Below are 14908 nucleotides of genomic sequence, written 5' to 3'. Positions count from 1 at the left end.
TATTGTTCTATCTTCCAAGTCACTAATTTGTTCCTCTGCATGGTTCATTCTGTTATTTGGTGCTTTAGCTCAGTTTGCGTCTCTGCAAATGAATTTTATACTTTTTTTTTGGTTCCTCCTATTTTTTTTTAAATTAATTTATTTAATTATCTTTGTCTTTTTGCCATCTCTTGGGCTGCTCCCGCAGCATGTGGAGGTTCCCAGGCTAGGGGTCTAATCGGAGCTGTAGCTTCCAGTCTACGCCAGAGCCACAGCAACGCAAGATCCAAGCCGATTCTGCGAGCTACACAGCCACGCCGGATTGTCAACCCACTGAGCAAGGCCAGGGATTGAACCCGCAACCTCATGGTTCCTAGTCGGATTCGTTAACCACTTCGCCATGACAGGAACTCCTCCTCCTTCTATTTTCTAGTTCCTTTCTAAAGTAATTTGCATTACTATTTATATCTGCTCTTAATTCCTCCATATTCATCCTTAATTCCTTCAGTATTTTCACTCTCTCCCTTTTGAACTCAGTGTCTCTTAGACTGCAGAGGTCTGTTTCATTATTTGCTGCTTCAGATAAATTCTCGAGTTCTTTTAACTGGGAATGGTTCCTGAGCTTCTTCATTTTGCTCATATTTTTCTTCTTCTGTGAGTTTAGGGAAACCAAACTGTCGTTTTGGAGGGTTATTTCTATGCAAGAGTGCCCCTTTGTATTTTGTGGGGGGTTACTGTTTATTTTTAGTGTTGGAGTTTGGATATTTGCCTCTTTAAAACGGTTAACTGGAGTATGTCACTTGCCATCAGGCTTTACATAGATTAAATTATGAGCCACTGTAGCCACCAACCCGCAGGACCCCCTAAGCAGAGGAGACCAGGAGTGAGGCACTCTGTGCTCTGGGAAAACTGGAAGAACAGCTCTTCAGATAGATACTTTGAAAAGATTTTATGAGACCAATTCTCTCTCTCTTTTCTCTCTCTCTCTCTCTTTTTTTTTTTTTATCTTTTTAGGGCATATGGAAGTTCCCAGGCTAGGGGTCGAATCAGAGATGCCAGATCCTTAACCCACTGAGCAGGACCAGGGATCGAACCTGTGTCCTCATAGATACTAGTTGGGTTCGTTGCCTCTGAGCCACGATGGGACCTCCGATGAACCCAATTCTTGCATCTCTTCAAATCTAGAAAATCACCAAAATCCCTCATGATGCCTGTGTCTGTGACTAGCAGTAACCTCCACGAGCCCAGCAACACCAAAACAAACTTCTGAAAAATGCGAGCATGGCTGCGTGCACCTCCTCCTCCCCTTTCTCACACACACGGATATTATTTACCCCTGCCTCTTAGGAAGATGGCTCTGAAATACTGCTGCCCAGGCCGTAGTTATGTATGTTGCAGTCATCTATGAATGCAGCCACCTCCAAGTGTGAACCATTGAGCCCTGAGGGCTATGAAAGCTCAGGATACTGGCCCCATAGCTGAGATGCATATCAAAGGAAGGATTTCAGTGGGCCCAGATCTCTTTTGTTCCTGCTACCTGCCCTTTGTTGCAAAAACTCCTATATACCCCAGCTCCCCTCTGGCCTCCTCAGAGCTGGTTTTCTCAGGGCTACCTGAGATGCTCTCTTCCAGGGGTTTTAAGTCCTAATTTCGCCCCAAGTAAAACTTAACTCTCAACTTTCAGTTTGTGCATTTTTTTTTAAGTTGACAAAACAGACAAGACTTCTTTTTATTTACAAAATCATTAAATAAAATATAAACACAGAAAATGGCACACAACAGATATATAGTAAAAACAGAACAAAAGAAAACCGTCCCAAAGAGATGCCCAGTTTCATGAATTGTTAGGTGGTACAGTCCCATCCCCCACAGGAGTCTTCCAGGCCACCCCTCCCCCATTATGCCAACAAGCCTTCCCCACCCCATCAGGATATTTTTGAATGCCCTTGAGGATCAAAGACAAAGTTCAGAACCCTGCCTGGAATATTCTGAGTCTCACCCGATCCCTCAAAAGTGAGATTTTTACATTTTTCATTGGGTTCAAAAAGTTTTCATTTTCAGAGTTTTCCCAAACAGTACACCCGCCTTATTAGACATGTGATTTTCACTTTATAATCTCAAGAAAAGGGAGTAGCTCTGGGCCAGACTCATTCCTGATTCTCGCTCATTCTGAGAACATAATGTCATAAAGGATCTTCAGATGCAAACACGGAATTCTGTCCTGGTGGGATGAAGCAATCTAAGGGTTATTTAAAATAACCTCGGAGCCAGCTTCCAATGAGTAAAGGGAAGTGGGGGAGAGTGGAGGGGGTAGGGGGGGGGACGGCAGGGAGGCTGCAGAGTCATTATGTTGTAGCTGTTAAAAGGTGGCCAGAGGCACGGCTTGTTATCTGAGGTTGTTGGATCAAAATGAGAAATAAACTTTTCTTTCTTTTCCCCCCTCTTAACACTCAGAGAACTTTAATCTTCTCCTCATTTTATACGATTGTTCTTCTAATTTAGGTCTTTCAGACCCAGAGCTGAAATAGTGTAAAAATGGCTGATCCGTCCTTGCCTGACGGTTCTCAGAATGCCCATATCTTGGTAACATGGGGATTGCAAGGTAAAGGTACATGCTTTTCATTCGGAAGTCTCGAAACTCTAATACCAGGTGACTTGGAATGCACAGTCATATACCATTGTCATCAGGCTGCTGTGTGCATTCAGTGAAATAATAAGCACACACTGCAGGTGAGGGGGTACCCCAGGAGGGCAAGGAGGATTGGGGAGGCTGCTGAGTTGGGTGGGAAGGGTTCCAGAGAGGGTGGGAATTTCCCTTCAAGCATCTCTACTTCCTGCCTGGATGGCTCTGGGCCCATCTCCAGGAGAGAAGCCTCAGTTCGTGGGTAAATGGGGGAGATAACACTTTCCCGAAGTGGGGCTGTAAGGATTCATGGGGATCCTACCATGGCCCCCGTGCTCTGCTTGCTGTGGGCCACTGTCTCCGTACCTCTGTCACCTCATGCGTTCCTCTCAAAGCAGCTGCCCTCTTCATGCAACTCTCGAGCAACTAGAAAATGCAGGAGACGGAAGGTTTTTTTAATTTTCTGTTTTAACCAAAGAGGCACTTGGCCATTTCCACATCCACACTCACCCCACGCCACCCTCAGGCAAGAAGCATACTGAGTGCATGCTGGGCCCGCCTTTGCTGGTTTGACCTCTCTTTCCAGTTGCTCAATCACTCTCCACCTTAATTTCCCCTCACATATAAAGAGGGGATTAAAATAGTACCTGCCTACTAGGTTGTAGTGAGGATTAAATGAGATAATGTGTATTGGCTTTTATGAATGGTGACGAGTCTGGAATATTACAGAACGTCCTGTGTTGAGGCCCAGCTGCCCGTGTGGTGGTCTCTGCTGTGCGGAGAGGCACCCCCGCCCCCCTCATTCCTGCTGGTGTGAATGAAGGCAGGTTCCGCTAGGGAAACAGCAGGTGGGGCTGGAGGGTGACAGATGTGGCTTTCAGCCTGTGATGGGAACTCCTGCTACAGCCCAGGCTCCCCTCGGCAAGACCTGGAGAATAGCCGAGATGTGAGAAAGCACAATTGCATTACTTTTCTCTTGGCGTCTCTCACCTCCCTTCTCTAGTCCATAAACACCTCCCAGCTATGGCCGCTCAGCGGCTTCCTCAGGGTTTAGTGCCTGACACTTCAACTTTTAATGAAGAATGATAGCCACACTTGGCTTGCTTGCTTTCTTTTCTTGGGCAAAGCCTTATATTTGTTTGCTTTCTGGGAGAAAAAACTGAAAGTGTATCATGTTGTCCTTCTTAGGCTGGACATTAACTACAAACAGTCGCATTGAAACAGAATGTCAGCAAAAGGCTTTGGCTCTGGGATTTCAGAGCATGATCCTCCCGGTCCCAGAGGCCCTGAGAACTGCGGCTCCTCACAGCAGGAGCACAGGCTGTTTCTTTCTGGAAGTTTCTTAAAGGGCCCTGATAAAAGAAATGGTCTCATATGGAGCTCTGGGGAAGTCATTCTGGCTTATACATGAGTTAACTTGAACGTTAATGCTAAGTAGATGAGCCTATTAAACATGCATCATCCATCTGCCTTAATTATTAAGGAGAAGGGCACATTGACCAGAAGTAAAGAATGTCCATGGTAAAAAATAAAGACTAAAGGCCTCCCCTTCTGGGGATGCAATGCTGGTGCTTCTTCAATGATAAGACTCCCCTCCGGGGCCAAGGCCATACCAACTCACTGTGTATGTGCTGGGCTGATATTTTGAAACCTTGGAGGAAGGTATCCCTGACTCGTTTGATAGTTTTTGTTCTGACAAGGCAGACAACTGTGCTGAAAACCATGCTTCTCTGGAGCAGCTCCTCAGGGTTATCAGAGAGGCTCTCTTCTGGGCTATAGTCCTCAGTTTGACTCAAAATTCTTTTCTATTCCCATTATAGATTGTTTATATTGACTATTTTCATCAACAGCCTACAGTATCAAAAAGCCATTTGGCTCTGGGTTTGTTCTGAGGTTGAAAGCTGCCTTCAGTTTGTTTCTCTTCTCTGTCCTCATTTGAATGCAGGATATGTGCCCCCAAACTAGAAGGAATCAGGTGCTCTGAGGACCCTCATCTCCCCTGAATGTCTTCTTTTGCCCCCGGCCTAAAGGTCTGTCACCAGCCATGACCCCTCCAGAAGGCCATTGTTGTCACGTTACGGGCAGGTGTTCTGTTCCAGGGACTCAGTTCCCTTCTCTGGAGAAAGTGTCAAGCTTTGTGGGCACAGGCTGCAATGGGGCTGCTCAGACTCCTCCCTCCAGGCTCCCAGGCTCCGCCCCTGTGGCCTTAGTGCTCTCCTTTGACCACTTACCCCCCATTCTCTTCCCACCACTCCTTCTCTGCTCAGATGTATTTCATCCACAGACCATTTACTGTTGAGTCTGCCAACTTTATATTCCCCCAAGAAAAGTATTTGTACTTTCTTTTTATAAAATACATTTGATGGATTCATTTCTTCCTCTTTCATTGCAAAATTCCTTGGCGCATGAAATGTGTTGAAAAGTACCAGGAATTTTGATCTCCCTTTTGTCTCAGGGAATGAAGGTCCCCACAAGACTGCAGACTTATTTCCCAAGCACTCTTTGCTTTGGAGAAAACAAACCAGCACACAAATGAAACAAAAAGGCACCCTTCTCAACTAGCTGTGGGTTACATTAGCAAGTCTCACTGAAAATGAAACTTAAATATTTCTTCCCCTTTCTTCTAAATATGATAAAGTCACTTTGAAACTGTCCTTCTCTCTTCTCTCTTCAGCTGAAGTTAGAATAAGGCTTTTAAAATGTCTTTGTATATTTCTGATTATTGATACCTAAAGTATTTATATATAAGCCCATATGATTCCATATGTGTAAAACCAATACATTTACTTGGGTTCTTTGTCCTTTTCTTGGGGACTCCTGTTATTAATTTATCTTTTCAATCACTCTCTCATGGGAGTTCCCCTGTGGCACAGTGGATTAAGGATCTGATGTTGTCACTGATGCAGCTCTGGTCATTGCTCTGGCTCAGGTTCGATCCCTGGCCCAGGAATTTCCACATGCCATGAGTGCGACCAAAAAGAAAAAAAATTACCCACTCTCATTCACTCCTTCAATAAATGTTTCCAAGTACCATTTATATATTAGACATTGCCCAAAGCCTACTATAGGGATCCTATGTAAGACACACAGCCACAAGCTACGATACTACACTTTTTAGCTATTTGAGTTGCCAGATGTGGCCACGTTTCACAGGTTATGTTGTCTACAATTAGGTTCTGAGGAGTTTGGAGTTTATCGAGTTTCTAAGAAACGGGCTTCCCCTTCCTGGATGAGGTTCAGGGGTACCTGACCTTTTCTGAGATTCAGGAGACTTGAGTTCTAATATTAGCTTTTCCCCTAGCAAGCTGTGTGATCTTGAGCAGAAGGCTTCACCTCCCTGGATTAAGTTTTCCAATGGCAAAATCTAGGAGAGAGGTTACGTATTCTAGAAGTTCTTTCTCATCTTAGAGTTTTAAGTGGTATGTCCCACTTCAGCAGAAGGGCAGAGTCATTGCAATGTTCCTGTTTCTGCCGGTGCAAGTATTTCATTACCTGCAGAAATAGACATTCTTGGTCTCCATGACATCCTTATGCAGCAGGCTTTCAAGAAGACATTATTCCAATTTTATAAATAAGGAAATAGACTTCAAGAGCTTCTTAAGCAAGCTAGGCAGTCAATTTTGCCTCAGCAAAATCATCATCAGACCAGGAATGTAAAATAGTTCCTAAGTTCACTCTGGCATCCAGTGGTTTTAGAAATAGAATCTTTGCTTGGAAGACTCATATTTTCTGAGTGCTTGCTCTGTCCCAAGCACAAGCTGTAGGTCATTTTACCTGTGTTCTTTCTTTGTGTGTGATCCTGTTTCTGTCTTAAATATTACCCCCATTTTACAGACGAGAGAGCTGAAATACCATTACAAATTTTGCCCTAGTAAGAAGTGGAGATGGACTTTTTTTTTCTCTCTTTACAGCTGTACCCAGGGCATATGGAAGTTCCCAGGCCAGGGGTCGAATCAGAGCTGCAGCTGCCGGGCTCTGCCACAGCCACAGCAATGCCAGATCCATCTGCCACCTCTGCCGCACCTTGCGGCAACTCGGGATCCTTAACACTGAGGGAGGCCAGGGATTGACGCCACAACAGGAACTCCTGGAGATGGATTTAAACGTTGTCCTCTCTTACTCCAAAGCACATGGGCCAGGTAGCGTGGCATACATACAACATTCATCTTTTCCAGTGGGGCCATCAAAACAGGGCTTCATGGAAACAAGGGTAGTCTTTTTTTTTTTTTTTTTGGTCTCACACATGGTATACATAATGTCCTGGGCCAGGGACTAAACCAGCACCACAGGCGTAACACCACAGATCCTTAACCCACTCTGCAACCAGGGAACTCCCGAAACAAGGGTAGTCTTAACCGAGGTGGTTGTGCTATCCAAGCCTGATGGTCCCATTATCCAGAAACCCTCTTCCATGAACTATACACACTGTCATTACGGAGATTCATGGAAATCCTGTGTGACTATTACTGCTGGAGTTCCCGTCATGGCTCAGGAGTTAGCGAACATGACTAGCATCCATGAGGATGCAGGTTCGATCCCTGGCTTTGCTCAGTGGGTTAAGGATCCCAAGTTACCTTGAGCTGTGGTATAGGTCGCAGATGCGGCTCAGATTCTGCATTGCTGTGGCTGTGGTATAGGCTGGTGGCTACAGCTCAGATTCGACCCTTAGCCTTGTAGCCTCCATATGCCGTGGGTACAGCCCTAAAAGACAAAAAAAAAAAAAAAAAAAAAAAAAAATTGCTGCTGATGATTTAATGCATCTCTGCTCTAGGCCATATTTCTTCACGTGGTAGTCAAGTCATTTGAAAAAAGGTGTTTAAGTGGGTTTATTTATTAGTTATGCGCCTTCTAAGTGATAAACACAATCTGTTAGACTGACTTGAACAAAAATTTATTATTAAAATAGTACTGAAATGTAACTAATTTCCTGGTTTCTTGTGTTTATACAAAGTCTCATGATGTTGATATATTATCCACTCTAATATTTAAATGTTTGGTTAGATTCAAAATAAATCGTTTCATCCCCCTTCCTAACTCTGTCATAAAGCTTGTATGGCTCACTGGCTGCTTAGATTTGCCCCACAGCAAATCCTTTTATAACTCCATATTTCCTGCCCCCACCCCCAAAGTTATAAATATGCACAGAGAAGGAGGCTGCGGGGAAAAGTAATTTGCAGTTCTCAGTAACTTTGGGTACACCACAACCCCATCAGAGAACTGAGAAAATTTCAGTCTTGGGGTAATAAGCGTAGTTTTTGATTGAAAAATAAGCATTGAGCATAAGAGTTCAATACATTTTTTTCAATACTCAATGAATTCTTTTTCTTCAAAAATTTGAACATTGATTCACCCAGGAAATAGATTTAGGAATTTGCAACTGAATCAGTTTTTCTTTTTTGGGGGGAGGCGGCCACACCAGTGGCATGCAGAAGTTCCCTGGCCAGAAATCGAATATCTAGGCATATTTAAACCTCCTTTCTCCTCCTCAAACACATTACATTTACTTTTAAAAGTTAAAATTAAATTTACATAAAATCTTTAATTTGCTTTTTCAGCAAAAAATCAATCATGGTCTTCTTTCCATGTCAGTATATATAGTCGTACCTCCTGTGGTGCTCCAGCGAGTAGAATAGAATGTATTTAACCAGTTTCCTAGTGATACAAAACTTGGGTATTCTATCGCCAATTTACAAAACTTAAAAATCTTAACGGTGGACTATTACATTCGTGGGCCCCAGTGCCATCCAGGATGCCCCTTTCCTCCCCTTGAAGTTGGGGGAGTCCCTTTTCCACGTCTGATCTTCATTCAGCCTTTGGTCTGGTATTTCCGGTGGCTGTTATAGTCAGTACCAGCATATGCCAGGCACGGTGCCACTGCAGCTCTAAAACCCACTGAACATAATTTGTGCTCCTGTAGTGATTCAGAGTTTTGCAGAACGGTAGGCTCATTATCAAATGGCCATTATTCCGTAGACATCAGGCAATGCTCGCTTATGAAAAGCTTGGATGGAGAGGATACCAAGGTCAGTTGCCAGCATCTGCCCTGAAAAACGCTGCTGCTGTTTCATTCGTTTGTTTTCTTCCTTCCTTCCATCCTCCCTCCCCCTCTTCCTTCGTTCCTTCCTCCTTCCTTCATTCCTTCCTTCTTCCCTTCTCTTCCCTCCATTTCCTCTTCTTCCCTCCCTCCCTTCTTTCGTTTTCTCTCTTTCTAATATGAGTCAAGGAACTCAGTGTCTGAGATGAATAAACTTTAAAAGTTGTACATATTGGGTTATGGGATGGAAATCCTGTGAAATTGGATTGTTATGATCATTATACAACTACAGATGTGACAAATTCATTTGAGTAATAAAAATAAATAAATAAATAAACTTGGCTCTTTAAAAAAAAAATTTGTGCATATTTTCCCTTATGTCATTCGTAACTCAACAGCCGTCTCCTGAAGGCCAGCTCAGTGCAGGGTTCTGATCAGACCCTAGGTTTCCGTGCACATCACATGTGGCTTCTACCATGTGTCCTCATGGTGCCGTACAGACACCGATGCTTGAAAAGATAGTGTGTTCTTTGGTAAATATCAGATGCTTTGCTAATGTGTTTTGTTGTTGTTGTTGTTGTTTTGAAGAAAGGAAGGAAAAATACACAAAAAATGATGACGTTTCCTGGGGTCAGCAGGTTAAGGAGCCATCATTGTCACTGCTGTGGCTCTGGTTCCTGCTGTGGAGGGTGCCGCCAAAAAAAAAGATTAAAAAAAAAATCAACTTAGGGCATGCATACAAAGTTTATTCAACAACTCATGAAGTGGGCCATCTCTGTTCCCAAGGGTCCAGAGAACTGGGAATTGGGGCAAATTTCATGAACCCTCTTCGCCACAGCAGGAACTCCGGAATCAGGTGTTTGCTTCCCCTGTGTCACTGAACCGGCTCTTGCTGCCAAGACCGCCACCACCTCTGCGTTGTCAGTCAATGCAGAGGCCACTGAGACGTGTCCCTTGGTTCTGACACAGCTCTCCCCTCCTCTGTGAACCACATTCTGGCTTGGACGGGCACCACATTTTGCTGATTTTGCTCTTTCCCATTTCAATCTCCTTCACCGGCTTCTCCTTAGCTCTGTGGCCTCCTAGATGCCGGGATGCTCTGAGACTCAGCCTTTGGCCCTTTTTCTTTTTCCATCTAACTAGTCATCTTCTTGGTCTTCTGGCTTTGAGATCATCCACCTGCCCACATGCCTAAATTTACAGCTCATTTGGGACTTCTCTCCTGATTTCCTGTCTCATCTATTATCTACCCGCCTGGCCCTTCCCCTTGGACTCTAGTAGGCATCACGGACTTAAAAGCGCCCAGAGTCAAACTCCTGATCCTGCTCCAGCTCCCAGCTTGCTCTTCCCACAGTCAAAATGTGGCTCCACGACAGAAGCCAGCGTTGGGTCAGGCTGAATAAGTTCCACATGGATTCATAGTTTGTATGTTTATGTAAGTCATGATTGCCCTTGTAGTGAGGTAGCACTTCTGTCACATCACATAATTATCTTTGTGTGTGTGTGTGTGTGTGTGTGTGTGTGGTGGGAATAACTAAGATATAGTCTCTTAGCAGGTCTGAAGTTTATAAGGTACTATTGTTGTTTATTAGGACTATACTGTGCATTAGATCTCTGGGACTTATTTATCTACTAGTTGCAAGTTTGTACATTAAACAACATCACTCCTATCCCCCCGCCCCCTCGTCCCGGGTAACCACCATCCTACTCTCTGTTTTTATGAGTTGTGATTTTTTTGTTTAGATTCTGCCTACGAGTGATATTCTACGCTATTTGTCATTCTCTGGCTTATTTCACTTAGCGTAATGTTTTCAAGCTCCATCCATGTTGTGGCAAACGGCAGGATTTCCTTCTTTCTCATGGCCAAATATTATATATGTGAGTGAGTGCGTGTGTGTGACATTCTCTTTACCATTCATTTGTTGATGGACACTTAGGTTGCTTCTGCCTTGTCTTTTGGTAATTCAAGACTTGGCTTCTGCACCCCTTTTTGGTATAAGTAAAATATTAATGATTTGAAACTGATTTTGATTGATTTAGATGCCTGTCCATTGGCCACAGAAAATAGTGGAGTGAGCTGGCACCTCTACACGAATATTGATGTCACAACCTGGAAGTGGCCTCTGGGGGAAGTGCCCTGTGATCCGACCACTCCTAGAAAGACTAGTCTTAGATCAACTATTTTACAATTAAAATAATTATTATGTGGGTGTTTTCTCCAAATGTAGTGATTCTAAATTTAATAATTCCATTCAACCCGCTAATTTTTCTTTTTTTAGTTATTTAAAGCAGTGGTATCCCAACTGTTTTAATTACATACCTCATTAGTGAAAAAATGTGTCAGCATGCTCACCCAATCTGTATAGATTTATTTGTAAATTCCATACACATGCTGTTATATTACTATGCTGTTTATATTATAAAGCGTACATAAGATAGCAATTTAAAAGGATGGTACAAAAATGAAATATGACTTCTTTCTTATTTTATTCATTAATAGAACAATATGACTCAATTATGATGATGAATATTCTGGCTGCTTCCTTTTAAAAATGTCTTGTCGATCCTGATGGCTTCAAGTTCCCATTAGCTAATATCAAAAGCACCATAAAAACTCAAGGCAGGGCTCATCATTGACAAGAGGGGAGGTAAATCCATATTTTAAGTAGTCTTTTTATTAATTTTAAATTTGGAGATTGACTTTTCATGAGATATACTCAGATCTTTATCTCATAACGCAGCTCATAAAAACTTGTCTGTTCTGAGAACCAGGAAAGGTGGGCTCTGCTGTTTTCTTTGTGTTACTGATATTTCTTTAATCCTCTTCATTTTGTGCAAATTAGTTTATTTATTTATTTATTTATTTGTTTGTTTGTTTTATCTTTTTAGGGCCACACCCATGGCATATGGAAGTTCCCAGGCTAGGGATCCAGTTGGAGCCATAGCTGCGGGCCTACACCACAGCCACAGCCACACCAGATTCAAGCCACGTCTGTGACCTATAGCACAGCTCTCAGCCACGCCAGATCCTTAACCCACTGAGTGAGGCCAGGGATCGAACTGGCCACCTCATGGTTCCTAGTCAGATTCATTTACATGGCTCCATGACGGGAACTCCTCCTGTGCAAGTTAGTTTAGTTGAGACCAGATGCTAAAATCCAGAGAGCCGCCTAGGCACCTCTACTCCAACACGTGGCCTTTTGGTGAAAGTGAACAAAAACATGTCAACTCTCTTCCTAGGGAACTTCCGCTTTTTCCCAAAGATACCCAGAGAGCCACAGAGGGTGACCTAGCAGGTGACGTCTAGCAAGCTGACCATGCAGGGGAGGGGCCTGTCTAGATTGGAATATTTAAGTGGTATTAAAAGCTTGACTCTTTTCATATTGTTGCATTAAAATATAGATGTAACATCTAATATTTTCTTGCTGCATACCAGACTTACAGGGCCCCTACGGGGCACAGACTCCAGCAAAGAGATACTGTCACTAACTCACTCATGCTGGAAAGTTCGCTGAATGGATGTTTGTGAGAGGTTTGAGAGCTGCTTCCCAAATTCACAGATTTACCTTACTCTCCATCATCTGTACTCTTAGTTAGCACTGTATCTGTATGAACTTACTTTCAGAACTTCAGTTTGTTTAAAAAAGGAAACATGTCACTGGCCTGAATGAAAAAGTCCCTGTCACTTGCCCTTCATCCTGTCTCACACACACTCCAGTTCTTCACAGCTGCTACCAAAGTTGAGGTCTGGCTGGTTGCTGCTCTCAAGCCAATAGAGGTAAGGTGGGTGGAAGGAAAATTTGCTTTATTTCGGACGTCAGCAACCAGGCTGGGGGTGGGGGAGTGGGGGAGGGTGGACTTCTGTCCAAAGGGCTGACATCACCCACCCCTGCCCCGACAGTCTGTGGGCAAGACCTTTTATAGGCAGAGGGAGGGGGCTACATGCAGAAATAACCCAGGCAGCTCTGACAGTCATCTTGAAATTGGTCACATGTCGGTCTGTTCAGCATCATTTTGACTGTTTTTAAGTACAGCTCATCTTCAGTTCCAGGTTGGTTTGTTCCCAATTCCTTTGTTCTTGGAATTGTGGCAGCTTATGTCGTGGCTACAGTCTGGTCATCATGAAGTTAACTCTTCCCACCTGGTGGGGGTTTCAGTCTCTACAAGACGGCTCATGGGATACGGCTCAGAATATTATCTATAGCCCTTGAGGAGGAACTAAAGGTCCTTGACTTTGTTGAATGACTAAACTATTATTAGGTCTCATTTAACTGTTTTTCTTTGCTCCTGTATTTTCTCGTTTCTCTGATTAAACTTATTCTTTGACTAAAGTTTTCCTATAGACTAAAGGCTGGTGGAGGGCCCCCAGGGGAAGGACCATGGATAGGATCCTGCTGCATTTCACCGCCTGCACACAGCCCCTGCTGCTGGCCTTGGCTGAGCTCTCCAAACCCTACAGCTGAGAGGCCAGGGGGCTCCGCGGTCCCCTCCCTGCAATTACCCAGCAGTCCCTGGGGTGAGGAGAGACCACGGACCGGAAGTGCATGGCGATGCTATCTGCCGAAGGCTTCTTAGCAGCTGGTCCACAGAGGGTGGGGAGGGTGGGCGTGTGCTGGCAGCCTTGTACCACTGGGGATCAACTTGGGTGCTCCACTTGGGGAGACACATCTCTTTTTACTGCTAGGAGCTATAGGACCAAACATAAGACTCAGACGTAGTCGTGACATTGTCCTTCCGGCTTGCATACGTGGGGCAGTGTTCCTTGATCTTCTCCTGCCAATTCTGTTTTTCCAGTCCTGATTCTTTGTTCTTGTTTATGGCTTGCTGGTATTTTTACATAGCCCTTCTGGTAGCAAGCTACCTCAAATCTTGTGGAACAAGGCAAAGGACATCAATACATAAAATACGTCCCATGAAAGTCCCTGCCCTTCCTGTCATTACCGGCTTCACCTCTAGTGAGTTTATAAATCTGTGTGTCTTACAAAGGGTAGCCCTCAGGTCATGTCGGTGGATGTGTTAATTTGTTTTATCTGCTTATGACATTTTCTGGTTTATGAAGTCCACACAGAGGCCATGTCAGTACTCAAGACAGCTGTGGAAAGGGCAAGCCAAGAGAAGTACCAGAGGGCCAGTTCAAGACCCCATGTTCTCTCTCTCTCTTTCCTCCCCTTCCTACCTTCCTCAATCTTTCTCCTACCTCCTCTCTCCCCCCCATCCCCATCCTCCCCCTGCCCAGCGTCCCCACTGTGAGAACATTCCTGGGCTCCTCAGCTGAAGAACAAGATCAGCTGCATGAATCAGAACCAACTTGGCACAGCCGAAGCCAGCCTAGAACCACTAGCCCCCAAGTGACCTGCCGACAGACCCCAGACAGACATTTACAGCCCAGCTGAGCTCAGTGGACCCTATCTAAGATCAGCAGAGATTTGCAGGAAATCATGAGTTTTTGCTGTTATCAGCTGCTAAGTTTGGGGGTGCGGTTTGCCACGTGGCAATAGCGAATAGAGAGACTGAAAGATTCAGGTTATAGGACAGAGGTTGTTGGAGGCAGAGCTAGGAGTGGAAGCAGGCTGCTTCTTAATCCAGGCTAGGAGTTGTCTACAGTACCAGACTACTGAATCCACCTATGTGGCCTTCCGCTTGGGAGCGGGTCCTCTGTCCTCTGAGAAAGTAATCTCTGGTGCATTCTAGCCCTTCAGGGAGTCAACAACAACTTCAAGGATGAGTAGATTACATTCTTATGCAAAGAAGGTCCGTTTAGATTTTGCAAAATCAGTCTCTGTTTTGGGAGACATAAGAAACCATCTTTGGTTGTTCTGTAACTATCTGGTATCTCCATCTGCCTGCTTTTTACATAAAAATTTCATAAACCAAATCACATTAGCGCTATTTGATTTTCTATCTTAATATGTGGCTGTAAAATGAAACACTACCCAAGGTCACCTAGAGGTAGTGAGAAACATCAGCGTGATTTCCTGATATTGTTTTGACTCTGGGCAGCCTTTGGGGAATGTTCTGAGGTGCTTCTCCCTCCCACCCACCTTGACTTGATGCCTCACCTCTAAGGGTTGTGTCAACTGTTGGCCTGTGGCTTATAGATGCTTGATTTCTAACACCATGCTCGTTAGCAGGCTTTGCAAAATCTCATAACTCTATAGTAAGAAAGGTCACTGAACAATGAGACATTTAACATGTTTCCTCCCCATGAATGAAGTTTGGTGTAAAAAGAAGCAAAAGGAGTGCCAGAAATAAATTACCAGCTTATAAACATG

General features: G+C 44.1%; 1 protein-coding gene across 3 annotated transcripts in view; it reads left to right on the top strand.

Moving 5' to 3' along the window:
- Window positions 1-14908, top strand: part of RPAP3 (RNA polymerase II associated protein 3) — a 98082-nt gene that overhangs the window by 63882 nt on the left and 19292 nt on the right. For 2 of the 3 annotated variants that reach the window (XM_021092590.1, XM_021092591.1), the window contains one exon: window positions 2482-6220. The exons of the other annotated variant lie outside the window; for it this stretch is intronic. In XM_021092590.1, the coding sequence (XP_020948249.1) occupies window positions 2482-2507 (26 nt within the window). In that variant the 3' untranslated portion in view covers window positions 2508-6220. Of the gene's footprint in view, window positions 1-2481; window positions 6221-14908 lie in introns of those variants that run through there. 3 annotated transcript variants of the gene reach the window in all.

Source organism: Sus scrofa, chromosome 5, assembly GCF_000003025.6.
Source record: "Sus scrofa isolate TJ Tabasco breed Duroc chromosome 5, Sscrofa11.1, whole genome shotgun sequence".
NCBI lineage: Eukaryota > Metazoa > Chordata > Mammalia > Artiodactyla > Suidae > Sus > Sus scrofa.
Note: the sequence above shows the minus strand (reverse complement) of the source record. Positions and strands in the feature narration are given on the sequence as shown.